Below are 18,787 nucleotides of genomic sequence, written 5' to 3'. Positions count from 1 at the left end.
TCAAGGTAGGAACTTTTGACATAATCACGCGTTAGTCAATGTAATTAATGTTTATTTATTGCTTAATATTTTCATTTTTAGGTTCTTATATCAATTCTCTTGTTGTATTTATCAATCTATTATGAATATTGACTTTGCATAGGGAAGGGTTTATTGAAAAATTATGCAACTATTGAACCATTTGGGTGGTATATGTTTGTTAGTTTTACATGGGTATAGAAAATGAAATTCTTGGAGATGTTAGGTTTAATGGTTACATACAAGAGAAGGAAAAATGATTTGATGTCGTATGATTGATGATTCTATAGTTTGCTTTTGCCTGGTTTACTAATGTATATGATGGGGATTCAGATGTGGTGCGCGATGATCCCACAAACAATGTCCCTGATGCAATTTTCACGAAGCTTGGGATGCAGCTACACCGGCAGGGCCGACACCCGCTTGGCATTTTAAAGAATGCAATATATGACTATTTTGATGCGAATTATTCCAACAAGTTTGAGAAATTTGACGATTTTTGTCCAATTGTTTCTGTGAAAGCGGTATGCTCTTAAACTTGATTGTGATCATTAGCAAATTTTCTGCACGCCTTGTCTGATTTTACACGTGCTGGAACCATTATGTATTAGTGATTACTTGTTTATATCCCTGCTATAGGGCTCCCGTCTATGGTTAGATCATCCTTGTACTGCTAAGCAGGCCTTGGGGTTATCTATTTCCCTGTCTAAGGCTTCCCTCTATGTGAAATTTGAGGATCACCCCCACCTCCACCCCCTCTAGAAAACAATAACAATAAATATAAACAACAAGTTGTTGGTGTTGATTAAATTTATTATAGAGTTTTGTCGGACTTGCTCGCAGGAAGCTACGTTGTTATATGAGAAAGGAACTGGATATAACTGGAAAATTTTGTTGTTATACCAGATTTTTTAAAATTGATTATTCAACAAGGTTAATTTCTGTATCTGCATTTCTCATTAATCCAATAAGGTGCGAGATGAAGAACTTATGAGAAAACTAATTTTATTTGGTGTGTCATTGTTGTCCTGGTTTCTTTGCATCATTTTGCTTAAATATGTATATAGTATAGTCCATAGTTATATAATCTGCATCTATGTAACCTCAGAAAATTACTTTGCAGAATTTTGATGATGTCTTGGTTCCTGCTGATCATGTAAGCAGGAGTTATAATGATACATACTATGTTGACTCCCAAACTGTTTTGAGGTGTCATACGAGTGCGCATCAAGCTGAACTGCTGAGAAGTGGACACACTAATTTCCTTGTAACTGGAGATGTCTATCGTAGAGACTCGATTGACTCTACCCACTATCCAGTGTTCCATCAGGTTCGTATTCTGCATTTTCTAAGAAACATGATTTTTTTCACTAGTCTATTGAGTTAACCTCACATCTTCTGATGTACTATGGTTACAGATGGAAGGTGTTCGTGTATTTTCCCCTGATGATTGGGAGTCATCTGGCCTGGATGCTACAACTTACACAGCTCAGGATCTGAAGACATGTCTGGAGGGGTTGGCACGCCACTTATTTGGTAAATACTCGTATATCTGTTGGTTCTATTAAATGCCAAACCAGATCTTCATAGATGCATGCATGATGAGATTAACATGCATATTAGTTTGAAGGATATGAATAGGTAAATGCCAGTAAGAATCAGCTTTTGTTTGATAAAGAGCAGCCTTGATTGTAATTCTTTTGTTGAATATATGGACTTTAGGATGTATTACCCCATTACTGTTGGCTTCTATGTAAAAAAACAGCGCATGGAATTGTGAGTTTACATTAAAAATTCATGTTTTCCGTTCCTTTTATGTTGTCTTTTGTTTGAAGCAGCACTACCAAGAGGTGGATAGTATGCAAATCTTTGTTTAGAAGTTCCATTTAGTTGTTCTTCCATCCTTAACAACTTGATAATTATACCAGCTCATTCTATTTTCTGTATCTTCATAATTTCACCTCTTAGTTACAGTAAAATGTCCAGATGTCTCATAGATTTAAGAGGAGCTACTTCTACCTGATGAATATCCCCAACTGTTTTCCTAGAGTTGTGCTCCTTGAGACTGTGAAATACTGGCCCAGCTATGTTGGTCTTTTACTGCACAATATACTAACATACATTATTATATCTTTGGGTTTTGCTATATGGTGTCCCAGTCTTTTATTTATCTTTGTATCTTAGAACTTTTTAATAATAAAGCTGTCCTTGTACCCACTTTCCCTAAAAAAATCCACACGATACCTCTCGTCATTTTGAAAGTTAATTTTGTAGACCTATTATAACATAAATTTATCTTTTAGATGAAATTTAAAGCCGGAATTCCGAGGTATTACTAACCTGTAACAATTCCACCTTGCCCTCCCATAACGAGGACCTACCACCGACGTGGCAAGAAGAGCACACAGCTAGGGAATGGGGAGTAACGGTCATCTACAAGAATCAGAGTGTCAGCCCAATCTGTTACATAACCTTGCATCTGTCTCATATTATTGCCCAATCTCGTTGCCTAGTTGATGTAAATATCTTCTCAGAATGGTGGAAGAATTTATCAGTTATGTAACAACGAGCTACCAAGTATTAACCTTTAATACTGTACCATGTGGAAATCTCAAAGGAAGGAGGGTATGGCGTTGAATATAAGAAAACACATGGGACCCCAAATGGAATCCCAATATCTTTTGTTACATTGAAGTCCTCTAAAATTGTCTCTTATATCTTGGCATATCCCTTTTTCACAAAGTATGCCAATTTATCAGTCTGATAAATCCTGGTAAATTAGTAGTTCATAATCCAATGTAATCTGACATATTTATTTATCACATCCAATTTACATCTTAACAGATACGTAAATGACAGACTAAGCTGTCCAAATATCATCCTCACATGTGCTGTTAATAATGTTACTATGCCAAAGAATATCATTACCTATGACTCGCACAAAAGTAAGAAAGAGTCAGCATGGAAAATTTAAAAATCAAGGTAAAGCATGAGAACTAGCAATATGCTTGTAGATAGCAATTGTGTAAGGATGCAAATAACTTTTCTTATCAATTACTTTTGTCTTCTTAAGATAGGAATGTAGACCTGTTTTTGTTTACCTCTTTTTTTGGTAGAGGACCACGGACATTCATTTCATTTGTTCAGATATATGACTTATGCATATAAGATTCATTAAATTTGGGTGTTGGGTTGTCTTTTGTTGGATCCTAAACTTTTAGTACAATTCACATTTAAGTATATTAAAAAAATTAAATCCAATCTGTCCATTCACTTTGTAAAATCTTTGCAATTCTATGATTGATTAAGATTTTTCTGCAGCCCTACCCTCAAGATGCTAAAGTCTCCTTGTAGACTCCCTCTAATTTTAGATGCTATTGCTTGCTTAATTTCCTCTTTTGTGAAACAACTTGCACTAGAACTGCCTCTTTGTTGTCAGTGTCATGATTTAGGAATCTGTATACATGACAATAAACTTTTCCAAGAATGAAGCACCAATAATAATAACCGCCGTATTATCACGTGTTACATGTTGCTAGATGTAACCCTACTATATTTCCACGTGGCATTTGCAGGTGCTGTAGAGATGCGGTGGGTGGATACATATTTTCCTTTCACCAGTCCGTCATTTGAACTTGAAATATTTTTCCAGGTAATATAGATGGTTGTCTATTATGTATATCATTCTTTCTAAATGTATTTGTTCTGTCCTGTTGGCTGCTTTAGTGCCTGAAACTCTTCAACAGTGAATTTGTTGTTGTAGACGCAACTGCACACATACTGCTCCTGTTAACAAAAGACTGTCTCTCCTGATGCTTCAATAAAGAGAGTTGTGTCTTGTAGTCTCCGCAATGTAACGTCAAGCAGTAGTGTGATATGATGAAATAGATTATCTGGGAGTGTTGATTCAAGTAAGAGTGTTTTATCCAAACTGCAAATAAGAGTACCTTCACCTTGTATTGAGGCGAGGAAACTGCTTTTCCATGTTGTATTATCCTTTTGCTTCAGCTGCTCATTTCTTTGCTGTATCTACCATCTGTTGCTAGGTGAATTATAGTGAATCCATTAGTCTAATCTCAAAAGAAAAATTGGTTATGGAGTACTATGTTTAAAGTTTATGGCTTTTCTATTAATTAATTAATGGCTTTGGACCCTTGGTTTACACTTTGATAATTTTCTGGTCTTATTTTACTGGCCAAATGGGTACACTTTTAGGCTCATATCATAAGCTTATGTTCTAGCATGTTAATGGATGGGTAATGTTGGGGGGGGGGGGGGGTTGAGGCATTTAGTAGAAGGGTGTCAGGATATTGCCCAACAGGGTCAGTCATGAATAAAATAAAGTGATAGTTAATATAGATCTGTCTGGTAGCTTAGTAAATCCTTTTTTATTATTTAAGTACTAAAAACCCCTATCCCCTCAGAATTTCCTAATATGTTTGGATGAAGAGGGGAAAAGAGTTCTACTCCTTTTTTTTAATTGTTTGGTCGTAGTCCAGAATGAAGCCCCTCATTCCAACGGCCCAACCACCATACTGACTCCTCCTTCATCACTGCATATCTTATGCTGCCATGACCACACACCCCTTTTTTCGAATCTCTGTCCTTGCTGCCACCACGCCAACCCCTTATCTTTGTACGCCACCATTGAAGTTCTTTCATTCTACCATTAGATCTGTGACAACTTGGTGTTTCCTCCACCACAGGTGGTTGGATTCGACTCAATGGAGGTTGTATTTGATCGCTGAGGTTCTGCATTGGGACCTTGGTTGCTGAATTCGACCACCAAAGGTCTGTCTGTTGTTACTTCAGTCACGAAGTTCTGGGTCTCATCTACCATCTCTCTCTCTCTCTCTCACTTTGTGATAGTGGTTGAAGTTGTACAGTGGAATTGGTGGTTAGCGCTTTGATTGTGGTGTTGGTTTTGGGCACAGGCAGTGTGGTGGGACCATGGGAGTCCTAGGATGGCAATTGGTCGCGGGGTGGTGTTTGTGAAGATGGCTGGTCTCACTAGCGGTAGGAGTTCGGTGAAGGGTGGCTCGCTCATGAAGGGAGGGTATGGTGGTGAACATGACTCAGATCAGGATAAAGGCATTTGGGGTACTTCATTCATCCAAAGTGGGTAAATTAAACAAAAGAAGAGTAGACCCAGTACCAAATGCCCCCTAATTACATTGGAGTAATGGCGATGGCGATGGCGATGGCGATGTCGATGTCAGCTGCCTACCTTTATATTCTTGACAGGGATATAGATGTTTAGTATTCTTCATACAGTTATTTTCTCTTCCCGAGGCTCAATATTTCTAGTCCCTGGACTCAATAAGATGGGGTTCACCCTTCCCCGAGAATAACAAATGTTAGATGTTTGTGCCTGCCTTGGCATGTGGTGAAAAATCAAATTTTGGTATATAATATTTTTATTTCTATTTCTGGGCTGGCCAGTGGCTTTCTGTGTTAATGTGTTTGTGAATCCTTTGTAATCAAACTTGAATCTGTGACTAACCAATTGTCATGATTATTTTTTGGCAGGAAGAGTGGTTGGAAGTGTTGGGCTGCGGGGTAATGGAGCGGGAGATATTAAATAGAAGTGGTAAAACAGAAAACTATGCCTGGGCATTCGGATTGGGATTAGAGAGGCTAGCAATGGTCTTATTTGACATACCTGATATTCGGCTTTTCTGGTCGACTGATGAGCGGTTTACTTCTCAGGTCCTGGTTCATTACTTCTCCTGTGAATGTAATCTTTGTCTGGGAACTTTGCTGTCAGAACATTCTTTATATTAATTGGTTATCCTGACTGGGTTTGAATGATACAGTTCGCTAAAGGTCAGCTTGGAGTTAAATTTAAGCCATATTCAAAGGTAATGCAACTAGAAAATTCAGAAACAATTTTCTTCAATTTTGAAATCTCGTTTCGTTTTTCTTTTGGTAAAAGTCCATCAAGCAAAATTGGAACTGGTAATTCTATGTTAAAAAGAGTACAAAGTTGAATTGTATGAGAATAAATATTTTGGTTTATGATTTCAAGCAGGTGCTTAAAAGTGCCTTTGACTTTGTGAGATTGAAGTACTTGAAGAAATTTACGAGGCAGAAAAGTTTTCTGGGATGCTAATTAATTTTTTTTTTTTGTACGATTCAAGGGTCAAAATTGTTTCCTGAAGTTAAAAGTTTTCAATTTTTAATGGTGTTATTCTAAGGAACCTCCTTAATGCTTCGCAATTTGAACTTATTTTTGGATTATCTCTCTTTTTTAAAATTTGATTACTCTGTCTCCAGAGTTACCCCACTTCATTTTCCTCAAACTTCAGTGGTATATGGCTTATATTATCATTGTTTATCAAATGTTGGATTGCATTTTCTGCTGCTAAATAATAGATGTTTTGTTGATGCAGTTCCCTCCCTGCTACAAAGATGTGAGTTTTTGGATAAATGAGTCTTTTACCGAGAACAACTTATGTGAAGTGGTTCGAGGCATTGCAGGAGACCTCGTGGAAGAGGTATGCATCCATCTCCCCTCTTTCCAACAGTTACTATTCCTTCTGTTTTGTTACTACTTACAAAACAAACCACTTTCACCCTTCTGCTGTAAAGTTGGCCGGTTCACTCAATGCTTTCTTCGGCTATTTGAATTGGTGGAATCTTATTCATTTACTTTGTTTATTCTATTTAAGATTCTTGTAGGGAAATAGGTAGTACCCTTATAGTGTAAGGTTGCAGGGATAAACTTTGTTGGGGATCGGAGGTGGAAGTCTTTGGGATATGTAGGGAAAGTATTAGTATCTTGAAGTGCAAGGTTGCAGGGATAAACTCTATCAGGGGTTAGAGGTGGAAGTCATTGGCACGTGTATCCTCCTCTTGTATAAGCTACAAAAAGTGAGGCTGTTACAGTTAGATTGTGTATTTGTATTCTGCATTTGAACAGTTAGATTATAAATAGAGTAATGAAATTGTGTGAAATGTTTCATGGATTGTCTCATTTTGATGTCCATGGTACTGCATGTTCATTGGAAACATGTGGTTTCTTATTAAGCTTCCACAATGACTCATTATTACCTCTGGAGGTGGTAATGAGTGATGATTAAACTTTTATGAAGAAAAAACACATGCTTGATATTGAGATGCATTATCATAGAAGTCGCTGAATATATTGATTTACCAAACACTTGCTAGAATCTGTTGCCAATACAACAATTAGATGTTTTAAGATTGATCTGCTAAATTATTTTTAATTTTCAGGTAAAATTGATTGATAACTTTACCAATAAGAAAGGCTTGACAAGTCATTGCTATCGAATTGCTTATCGATCCATGGAGCGTTCTCTTACAGACGAGGAAATAAATGGGTTACAGGTAAATGCTTCATCTGGTTGGCACTTGGACACTGTCGTTTTAAGTTAAATGGACCAAATATGCAATATTGGATATACCTTTATTATGTGATAACGGGAAGTGTAGGTGAAAGTCGTGTTTTCCTAAACGTAAACCTTCAGTTCAGGAATCAGGACCACATTCTAAATGATGTTAATTTTCAGCTATAGATAGAGGAGTTTGGATGTGTTACTGGCTGGAGTTCCCCTCTAGGAGTGAATTTTCTCCTTTGTGGCGGGATCAGTTTCCTGTAATGACAGGGTGCTTAGATCTCATCATCTTGCCTAACTCTCTTACTGAAGGAAACTTTTTTTCCCTGATAAGTAATGAAGACATATATTTGAAGGACACCAAAGAGGTTTCACGTTTATACAAGAGGATGGCTAAGGATTACTTCTGTCGTCAAGCTATCATGTAACAATTGATATACTGGATACTTTGCTTCCACTTACTGATCATTTTCGCATGTATTCTTATGCAGTCCAAAGTGAGAGAGGTGGTGGAGGAGAAGCTGAAGGTTGTTTTAAGATAAGATTTGTGGCGCCAAGATCTATGGCTTGGACTTCTGCCTTGTAAATTTCTTCACTCACTATAATCTTTATATCAAAGTTCCTTTTTGCCAAGCAAAATCATTAGTAGTATTTAGCCTATGTTTTTCCTGGTTTCACATGCTTGAGAATCCTAGAACTGATCCAAATTTCAGAGTAGATAATGCTGTATCAGCATTTTAGATTATGATCTATATTCTGGAACTCAGCAACTAGTTTTACATTGTTATTCGTGGACGTCTACTGTTTTTGAAGTGCATTGTAAGTTTGAGCTTGGATTTATTGGCCTATATGTGTTTAGTTTGAGTCCTAATTGATGCCTAGAGTGATTGTGCTTTATTTGTATTTTAATTTTCATGTAAGCAGCTTGCTGATTCTAATTGCATATCCTATTATTTGTATGTAGAATATAAGTTTGGTACTTCCTGGACGAATAATACTGGGTTAATACTCCTGTGGTTTGGGTAGGTAGGCATCACTCTGGGTAAAGCATGATACCAATCAAATTTAGCTGATTCAAGATTTTCGCCAAGACCTGGCCCGGGGGGGGGGGGGGGGGGCTATTAAGATATTCCCTAGAATTTCCATTTTTTTTGCTTATACATTGTCATATGGTCTGGTTTGCTGGCCTATCTTAGATCTATTTGTAGTTGACCCTTGTAGGCAATTGAAACTTTGAAAGTGGTTGAAATGTGAAACGAAGAAAGATAAATTGCAGCAAACCAAATTGATGAAAGTTGCAAGTTCTGGGAAGTAGGAATAATGGTCTCCATTAGAATTTGCAAAGATATAGCAGAAGGAAGAGGAAGAAAAAGCATCTTCGACCTTATCTTGGTCTCTTTTCTATGCTTTGGAAAACAGAAGTAAATATCTTAGGAAGGAACCAACAAACTGCCAAGTCCATAAGACATAAAGAAGTTGTCTTTTTTCTTTCTTTTCCCCCCTTTTATAATTAGGCTCCGTTTGGTAGGGCGTAAAATGTTTTCCCGGAAAACTGTTTTCCTCTATTTTCAGTTTTACATTGTTTGGTTGGCAAAAGAGTGTAAAACCATTTTCCTTTGGGGTAAAATTACTCTCCCAAGGATGGAAAACCATTTTCCTTTCAAAATAAAGGGAAAACTATTTTCCTTCTCTCTCTTGTACACTCCTCTCACTACCTCCTTACTTTCCCTTTCATTTTCCTTTCATTTCATCATTTTTTTACATCGAACCAAACAACGGAAAACTAATTTTGGAATTGTGTTTTCCATTGTAAATTGTTTTCCATGAAAATCATTTTACACTGAAAATATTTTGCGCCCTACCAAACGGAGCCTTAAAGAGGGAAATAGCCAAGGAAGTGCAAAAATTCGCATCCAGCGAGGTAAGAAAGTATATGAAGAATAACAAGAAAGCTGGGGAACTTGGACTAGGTTATTTTCTTATCAAGAGTGACTTTTCTATGTTCAGACTCTCTTAGGTCTCAAGCATACATCTTCACAACTCTGCTACAAGTGCACTTCATATAGAACTAATACCTTCTTCAATCCCTTAATCTCTTTCCGCACCATTACTTCTCGACGTGCCTTTCTGTAACACCCTGCTTTACTTAATTTTCTTGAGATGTGTTCAGTACTCCGATTTCTTAATTTCAACAGTGATTAAAATATTTGAAATCGAGGTCAACAGTTTCTCACTATAAAATTGCTGGCCAAATGCAGGCCATGTATCATCAGCAGGCTGTCTGAGGTAGCTTCTCCTGTTGATTTGCATCCACAGTGAATAATGGCCCCCAAAGGATTGCATGTTCAAGAATTAGCAGCCGAGCAAGCCAAAATTCTTTGTTCAAATCTTGATGCCTAACCATTCTCTACCTTTTGCATCTTTATCACCCCTTATTCCCTTCTCCTTGGTGGAGGAAATACAGATGAGCTATGTTTTTGCTTTAAAAACATACTTCCTCTGGTTTTTAATAGTTGTACCCAAAGGACTTTTGCTAATACGCAACTTTGAGCATTACTACTTTAAATTGTGTATGAGTAAAATTTGTTAAAAGTTGATTATAGGAAAATATACATTGAGATAAATCAACTAAATCTCGCATGACTATATCTTTTCTTATGTATACATAGTTAAAGAGGGTCAAAGTAGAGAATGTGAATAGTGTCAAATGTTAATATGGTAAATGGAGGAAGTATGTATCTACCAGACCTGGTTTGGCTGAGTTTAGCCATTTCGTGCACTCCATTTATTGAGGCTTCTTTCTCTGAGCCTTATCCTGAATACTTCTGTTACACAATGGAACACAGTCTATATCAAAGCATCCATATCAAAGCCCACTTCTGACATGCTAGAACTTTGGGTATTAAGGGGAAGAGAAGTGCCTGTTGTTCTTCACTCTTGAGGTTCAGCATCCATATCAAAGCAGAACTTTGTGAAATATACTAGATGAAAGGTGATATGTTAGACCTTTTAAATGATTGCTTATGAAGCTGCTTAGTTCTTAGATAAATATGCAAGAGCAAGTAGTATATAGCAATAGATTTTGCATACAGTTGAGTACCATTATTGAAAATGTAAATGCAACACTAATTTTTTTGGTGCATAAGAGAACACTTTACTGTATGTTTCTCGGAAGCCTGTGAAAGATCTTCAGCCCACTTCTGACATGCTAGAATTGTTTCTAATTAACCTCAAAGAAGTTGGTGTTGTATATATGCAAGAGAGACACTTGATATACTGTCTATATTTGTTGCATGAGAAGTGCCTTTCAGATTATGTACAACTTCAGATTTCTCTCTTCTTTTTTTGGTGTGGATACTTCCATCTTATTACAATGACAACAGTTTGGTCATTTGCATATCCAAGAGGAGAAAGACCGGGGGGGGGGGGGGAGAGAAACAGGAAAGAGGATGTTAGTTAGACTTTGATTGTTATCATCACTTTTCTTGCTTTTGAAGGTTATAAGTCCTCAGCTCATTGATGAATGCACTTAAGTCAAAATATGATGAACCACCCTCTTCAACAGCTTTCCATGCCAATTCCTTAAACTTAGTTGCTCTATTTCTCCTCTCGGCTGCCTCTTTTCCCGCCATTATTTCTCGCAATGCCTTCTGGATAGATTCCTGCTTCACGATATCCTCTACGGAAAGCATCTTATTCCACTTTTTAACTCCCACAGGGATGCCAGTCTTTGAACCTGAGTCACCAATTTTTCATTGTAGAATTGCTCAGCAAAAATAGGCCATGTAACCATTGGCACACCAGTGGTGATCCCTTCTAGTGTTGAATTCCACCCACAGTGAGTCAGAAAAGCTCCTATGGCTTCATGCTCCAAAATTAACACTCGTGGAGCCCACCCTCTTATTATGAGGCCTTTGTCTTCCATCCGTTGTTCGAATCCTGGTGGAAACAAATCTTCACTCTTTTCATCATCATTGTTCTTCATGACCCAGATGAATTCTTGTCCTGAAGCTTCTAGAGCCATTGCAATCTCATGCAGTTGAGGAGCTATAAGGTTTGCTATGCTTCCAAAACAGATGTAGATTACCGTATCCGGCCTTTTCAAGTTAAGCCATTCCAAGCACTCTTGTTTGTTTATTGAAGCCTCTTTGCCTCTCTGAGCTTTATCCTCGATGCTTTTGTTGCACATGGATACAGGACCTATATTCCATGCTCTCCGTCCCAATTCTTTCCTAAAAAACTCAGCGTAGTATGGTTCCAACTCATAGAAGCTATTTACAATTACCCCATAACCCTTGAGCTCTGATTCCTTGTTTTTCATTATCATCCTTTTGAACTCTGTTTCCTCATTTATGCATAAATCGTCTGGAAGCTGTGATCTTGTCAATTGGACTTCATGGGGAATGGAAGGAATAACAAAGGGCTCTTCATCAGATGAAACATTCTCATAAGGCTTGTATAGCCATAAAATTTCTGTCACGCACAGGGAAAAGAAGCTAGTCCCATGGAAGACTACCCTTGGGATGCCAAACTTGGCTGCAGAGTCAGTTACTCATGGGTAAAGCATATCTGCCACGAGGCAGTTGGGTCTGATCTTCTCTAAGTATTGCTCAAGCTGCTTGCTTAACATGGCTGCAGCTTCAAAGAACTTGGGGACCAATCTACTCCCCACAGCATTCTCCAAGTTCTCGCATCCTTCGGGAAGGCCAGCTTCTTGTGCTGGGAACCTGAACTGTTCTATGTTGATAATTGGGCCTCCGTTCTGGCTGATCCTGATAGGTGTGGTGAAGGTGGGCATATTGAGAGGGGTGGATAATGGTTGTCCTCACACCGCGATCTGCAAAGAGCCTTGCTATATCAATTGTTGGAAGCATGTGGCCTTGGGCCATAAATGGGAAAAAAACTACATGGAGCTGTTGAGGCTCATCCCCCATACTGATTGTTACTGACTGTAACCTTGGTATTGTTGGAAATGAGATTATAGGATGAACTTTAGATTTCACATACGTGGTCGGGCCTTTGAGCTATTGATACTGTTGCCTATTGGGTCTTCTCTCTTCAGCTGCGTTTACTCTTATGGAGCGTGGCGGTGGCAGGACAGTCTCATTATGATAATGTTCGTGTTTGAGTACACGTGAAAGAATATTTGTAAGGATGTAGTGGATTGAAGAACTGAGGTAGGAGAACCTACTGGTGATTATGTATAGATTAGTTGTGAGAGATCACAAGGCTTATATAGTTAGAAACTTTTCAGTGAGATTTGAGTAAATCTGGAGCTGGGTTTCTGTTAACAGCATTATTGTACCCATAAAGCAAAATTTAGGAGATTTGAGTGAATCTCTGAGATGGTTCCTGTTAGCTAGCATTATCTTCTTCGTGATGCAAAAAGTTGGGAAGATAGGTATGACATGTTTCCACATTCGCGTTGTCGTGGTTATAACTTTAAATATAGGTCAAATATAGAATAAAACAAATAGTGTACCCTTAATAACCTTTTAAATAATTGTCATTAGACAGGAAGATCTCTTTAAGGACTATCTAACTTTCACTTTATTATTCAACTTGGGGTGAGAATTTTCTGGAATTTCCACTCATGATACACTTTGAAAGGGACCCTTGATGTACTGTCTTGAAACTTTTATTTAAGGAAATACCTTTCGGGATATAGATGAGCTAAGCGACTAGATTGTGTGTGTGAAATTGTGAATAGCCCCATCTTTTGCAGCTTGATAATTTGCATATTCAAAATATAATCAAGGACATATATAGAAGAGGTAAAAGAAACACAGGAAGAGAAGGTATAGAGCTAAATTTTTACACTAATTGCTCGAGGGCGAGTGGGCGTGATAATTTCTATAAACTTCTTTGCTCTGACTGTCCGCTCCATTGCTTCTTCTCCATTATTTCTTGTACACGGAGAAGATATGGAAGGAAAGAAGGTTTTTTTGTTTACAGTGTTCTTGAAGCTCAATTGCCTGGTCACCTGTCAAGGATAGGTTCAATCTTGCGTGGTTAATTAGTTTTAGACTATTGTTGAAGGGCATCCATGTTTTTGTCTGCCTTTTTATTTCATATTTTGAACGATCCAACAAATAAAAGAGGACAAATTACAGGGGAGGTAGAATTATGGAGGACTTTAATGGAGGATAAGAATTGAACTTTAATTATTTTTAAAGGCTACTCTTGCTCTTGGAGACGATAGCCCCTTAACTCATTTATCAATGCAGTTAGGTCGGAATATGATGAGCCACCTTCTTCTACAGCCATATATGCCTTTTTCCTTCAACTTTTTTGCTCTTTTTCTTCTCTCCTCCGCCTCTTTTCCCACCATAACTTCTCTTAGCGCTTTCTCTATAGCATCGCACTTAATGAGATCCTCTAATGAAGGTGTCCTACTCCACTTCTTAGCTCCTACAGGAACACCAGTCTTCAGAATCTGATTGACCAACTTTTCGTTATAAAATTGTTCAGCGAAAATAGGCCACGTAACTCCGTCTACACCAGCTGAGATCCCTTCTAATATCGAATTCCATCCACAGTGTGTCATGAATGCTCGTATAGCTTCATGCTCTAAGATCAATACCTGGGGAGCCCATCCTGTTATTATGAAGCCTTTCCCTTCCATCCGTTGCTTGAATCCTGTTGGCAGCCACTCTTCACCTTTTACTACCCAGATGAAGTCTTCTCCTGATGCTTCTAGAGCCATTGCAATCTCATGCAGTTGAGGAGCTATGAAGCTTGTTGTACTGCCAAAACAGATGTAAGTAACAGAATCAGGCTTCTTTGAGTCCAGCCATTCCAAGCACTCGTGCTCATCTATCAAAGCCTGTTTGTCTCCCTGATTCTTATCCTCTATGCTTCTGTTGCTCAGTGAAACTGGACCTACGTTCCATGACCTCATTCCCAATTCTTTCCTATAAAACTTTGCATAATCTGGTTCCAACTCATAAAAGCTGTTTATAATCACTCCATAACTCTTAAGCTCTGATTCCTTGATATTTGCTGTCGTCCTTTTGTAGTCTGTCTCCTCATTTTCCCTTATTTCCTCGGAGATCTGCAATCTTCTCAATTGTATCTCATGGGGGAGAAGAGGAAGAACAAAAGGCTCTTCATCAGAGGAGACATTGTTAAAGGGCTCATACAGCCTAATAATTTCTTGAGCACAAAGGGCAAAGGTGCTGATTCCATGAAAAACTAGCCTAGGGATGTTAAACTTGGCTGCCGAGTCAGTCACCCATGGAAAGAACATGTCAGCAACAAGGCAGTTAGGTCGGACCTTCTCTAAATACTTCTCAAGCTGCTCGTTTAGCAACTCAGTAGCTTCGAAGAACTTGTCGAAAAACTCAGGTCTTAATACTTGCTCCAGGTTATCAAAACCTTCTGGCAAGCCAATTTCTTGTGCAGGAAACTTGAACACCTCAATGTTAAAGATTGGGGTTCTGGTTGTCTTGTTAATTTCAATGGCTTTATTGAAGGTGGCGATGTTGAGCTGCGTGGTGATAATGGTTGCTTTTACATTGTCGCGAGCTGCAAAGAGCCTCGCTATATCGAGCATTGGAATCATATGGCCATGTGCCATGAATGGGAACAGAACTACATGGAACTCTTGAGGTTCAGCACTCATTTTGATCTTTGGTTAGTATTGAGAGACTCTGCAGTGGCGTATTACTGTACGGATGAGAAAAATTCAAATAAAACAAAATACAATACTTGAGTTAAGTTTCTTGTTTCAAATTACATTTCACAACATTTAATTCCAAATTCAACTAATTTCAATTCACAACCTCTATTTCAATTTTACAATCTCTACTTTCAATTCAAGTAATCTCAATTTCAATTCAAGTAATGAAGTAATCTCTAATTTCAATTCAAGTAATTTCAATTCAACTATTCAAGTAATGAAGTAATTAGTAATTAGTAATCTCTAATTTCAATTCAACATTTAAATCTCTAAGTTCAATTCAAGTAACCTATCCTTTATAAATTAGCAGAAATTATAAAAAAATTAAAAAAAAAAAAAACAGAAAGTGGCGACGGGAGTAAGGAGTTACAGACTTACACTTACAGTGAGTTCTGCTTCTTACTGCCGGCGGTGGCGTCTCGTGGCGACAAGAAGAAGTGAAGAACTACGGGCCTCCGGCAAAGGGCGACAACAACCGACAAGGGCGACAACGTCTTCAAATGTTAATATGGTAAATGGAGGAAGTATGTATCTACCAGACCTGGTTTGGCTGAGTTTAGCCATTTCGTGCACTCCATTTATTGAGGCTTCTTTCTCTGAGCCTTATCCTGAATACTTCTGTTACACAATGGAACACAGTCTATATCAAAGCATCCATATCAAAGCCCACTTCTGACATGCTAGAACTTTGGGTATTAAGGGGAAGAGAAGTGCCTGTTGTTCTTCACTCTTGAGGTTCAGCATCCATATCAAAGCAGAACTTTGTGAAATATACTAGATGAAAGGTGATATGTTAGACCTTTTAAATGATTGCTTATGAAGCTGCTTAGTTCTTAGATAAATATGCAAGAGCAAGTAGTATATAGCAATAGATTTTGCATACAGTTGAGTACCATTATTGAAAATGTAAATGCAACACTAATTTTTTTGGTGCATAAGAGAACACTTTACTGTATGTTTCTCGGAAGCCTGTGAAAGATCTTCAGCCCACTTCTGACATGCTAGAATTGTTTCTAATTAACCTCAAAGAAGTTGGTGTTGTATATATGCAAGAGAGACACTTGATATACTGTCTATATTTGTTGCATGAGAAGTGCCTTTCAGATTATGTACAACTTCAGATTTCTCTCTTTTTTTTGGTGTGGATACTTCCATCTTATTACAATGACAACAGTTTGGTCATTTGCATATCCAAGAGGAGAAAGACCGGGGGGGGGGGAGGAGGAAATACAGGAAAGAGGATGTTAGTTAGACTTTGATTGTTATCATCACTTTTCTTGCTTTTGAAGGTTATAAGTCCTCAGCTCATTGATGAATGCACTTAAGTCAAAATATGATGAACCACCCTCTTCAACAGCTTTCCATGCCAATTCCTTAAACTTAGTTGCTCTATTTCTCCTCTCGGCTGCCTCTTTTCCCGCCATTATTTCTCGCAATGCCTTCTGGATAGATTCCTGCTTCACGATATCCTCTACGGAAAGCATCTTATTCCACTTTTTAACTCCCACAGGGATGCCAGTCTTTAGAACCTGAGTCACCAATTTTTCATTGTAGAATTGCTCAGCAAAAATAGGCCATGTAACCATTGGCACACCAGTGGTGATCCCTTCTAGTGTTGAATTCCACCCACAGTGAGTCAGAAAAGCTCCTATGGCTTCATGCTCCAAAATTAACACTTGTGGAGCCCACCCTCTTATTATGAGGCCTTTGTCTTCCATCCGTTGTTCGAATCCTGGTGGAAACAAATCTTCACTCTTTTCATCATCATTGTTCTTCATGACCCAGATGAATTCTTGTCCTGAAGCTTCTAGAGCCATTGCAATCTCATGCAGTTGAGGAGCTATAAGGTTTGCTATGCTTCCAAAACAGATGTAGATTACCGTATCCGGCCTTTTCAAGTTAAGCCATTCCAAGCACTCTTGTTTGTTTATTGAAGCCTCTTTGCCTCTCTGAGCTTTATCCTCGATGCTTTTGTTGCACATGGATACAGGACCTATATTCCATGCTCTCCGTCCCAATTCTTTCCTAAAAAACTCAGCGTAGTATGGTTCCAACTCATAGAAGCTATTTACAATTACCCCATAACCCTTGAGCTCTGATTCCTTGTTTTTCATTATCATCCTTTTGAACTCTGTTTCCTCATTTATGCATAAATCGTCTGGAAGCTGTGATCTTGTCAATTGGACTTCATGGGGAATGGAAGGAATAACAAAGGGCTCTTCATCAGATGAAACATTCTCATAAGGCTTGTATAGCCATAAAATTTCTGTCACGCACAGGGAAAAGAAGCTAGTCCCATGGAAGACTACCCTTGGGATGCCAAACTTGGCTGCAGAGTCAGTTACTCATGGGTAAAGCATATCTGCCACGAGGCAGTTGGGTCTGATCTTCTCTAAGTATTGCTCAAGCTGCTTGCTTAACATGGCTGCAGCTTCAAAGAACTTGGGGACCAATCTATCCCCACAGCATTCTCCAAGTTCTCGCATCCTTCGGGAAGGCCAGCTTCTTGTGCTGGGAACCTGAACTGTTCTATGTTGATAATTGGGCCTCCGTTCTGGCTGATCCTGATAGGTGTGGTGAAGGTGGGCATATTGAGAGGGGTGGTGATAATGGTTGTCCTCACACCGCGATCTGCAAAGAGCCTTGCTATATCAATTGTTGGAAGCATGTGGCCTTGGGCCATAAATGGGAAAAAAACTACATGGAGCTGTTGAGGCTCATCCCCCATACTGATTGTTACTGACTGTAACCTTGGTATTGTTGGAAATGAGATTATAGGATGAACTTTAGATTTCACATACGTGGTCGGGCCTTTGAGCTATTGATACTGTTGCCTATTGGGTCTTCTCTCTTCAGCTGCGTTTACTCTTATGGAGCGTGGCGGTGGCAGGACAGTCTCATTATGATAATGTTCGTGTTTGAGTACACGTGAAAGAATATTTGTAAGGATGTAGTGGATTGAAGAACTGAGGTAGGAGAACCTACTGGTGATTATGTATAGATTAGTTGTGAGAGATCACAAGGCTTATATAGTTAGAAACTTTTCAGTGAGATTTGAGTAAATCTGGAGCTGGGTTTCTGTTAACAGCATTATTGTACCCATAAAGCAAAATTTAGGAGATTTGAGTGAATCTCTGAGATGGTTCCTGTTAGCTAGCATTATCTTCTTCGTGATGCAAAAAGTTGGGAAGATAGGTATGACATGTTTCCACATTCGCGTTGTCGTGGTTATAATTTAAATATAGGTCAAATATAGAATAAAACAAATAGTGTACCCTTAATAACCTTTTAAATAATTGTCATTAGACAGGAAGATCTCTTTAAGGACTATCTAACTTTCACTTTATTATTCAACTTGGGAGGTGAGAATTTTCTGGAATTTCCACTCATGATACACTTTGAAAGGGACCCTTGATGTACTGTCTTGAAACTTTTATTTAAGGAAATACCTTTCGGGATATAGATGAGCTAAGCGACTAGATTGTGTGTGTGAAATTGTGAATAGCCCCATCTTTTGCAGCTTGATAATTTGCATATTCAAAATATAATCAAGGACATATATAGAAGAGGTAAAAGAAAACACAGGAAGAGAAGGTATAGAGCTAAATTTTTACACTAATTGCTCGAGGGCGAGTGGGCGTGATAATTTCTATAAACTTCTTTGCTCTGACTGTCCGCTCCATTGCTTCTTCTCCATTATTTCTTGTACACGGAGAAGATATGGAAGGAA

At 38.4% G+C, this 18,787-nt stretch overlaps 2 protein-coding genes and 2 pseudogenes across 3 annotated transcripts in view; 1 reads left to right on the top strand and 3 right to left on the bottom strand.

Moving 5' to 3' along the window:
* The window catches only part of LOC104904985 (phenylalanine--tRNA ligase, chloroplastic/mitochondrial), a 29,510-nt gene that overhangs the window by 581 nt on the left and 10,142 nt on the right, over positions 1 to 18,787 (top strand). Inside the window, exons 2-11 of one of the 2 annotated variants that reach the window (XM_010693424.4) lie at positions 352 to 542; positions 1,142 to 1,348; positions 1,437 to 1,554; positions 3,594 to 3,670; positions 5,548 to 5,727; positions 5,835 to 5,879; positions 6,411 to 6,515; positions 7,255 to 7,368; positions 7,868 to 7,958; positions 9,635 to 10,060. In XM_010693424.4, the coding sequence (XP_010691726.2) occupies positions 352 to 542; positions 1,142 to 1,348; positions 1,437 to 1,554; positions 3,594 to 3,670; positions 5,548 to 5,727; positions 5,835 to 5,879; positions 6,411 to 6,515; positions 7,255 to 7,368; positions 7,868 to 7,918 (1,088 nt within the window). In that variant the 3' untranslated portion in view covers positions 7,919 to 7,958; positions 9,635 to 10,060. Of the gene's footprint in view, positions 1 to 351; positions 543 to 1,141; positions 1,349 to 1,436; positions 1,555 to 3,593; positions 3,671 to 5,547; positions 5,728 to 5,834; positions 5,880 to 6,410; positions 6,516 to 7,254; positions 7,369 to 7,867; positions 7,959 to 9,634; positions 10,061 to 18,787 lie in introns of those variants that run through there. The other variant, XM_057391700.1, reaches the window with a different exon arrangement.
* LOC125493199 (scopoletin glucosyltransferase-like) lies at positions 10,414 to 12,776 on the bottom strand (annotated as a pseudogene).
* On the bottom strand, positions 13,464 to 15,000 carry LOC125493198 (scopoletin glucosyltransferase-like; annotated as a pseudogene).
* Positions 15,888 to 18,251, bottom strand: LOC104905091 (scopoletin glucosyltransferase-like). Its single transcript, XM_057391699.1, is given in 2 exon segments — positions 15,888 to 17,518; positions 17,521 to 18,251. Coding segments are annotated over 2 exon segments (1,458 nt in total). The 5' UTR covers positions 17,786 to 18,251; the 3' UTR covers positions 15,888 to 16,325.

The sequence above is a fragment of the Beta vulgaris genome, chromosome 9, assembly GCF_026745355.1.
Source record: "Beta vulgaris subsp. vulgaris cultivar EL10 chromosome 9, EL10.2, whole genome shotgun sequence".
Taxonomy (NCBI): domain Eukaryota; kingdom Viridiplantae; phylum Streptophyta; class Magnoliopsida; order Caryophyllales; family Amaranthaceae; genus Beta; species Beta vulgaris.
The sequence above is the reverse complement of the archived record's forward strand: the minus strand, read 5'-3'. Positions and strand labels throughout refer to the sequence as shown.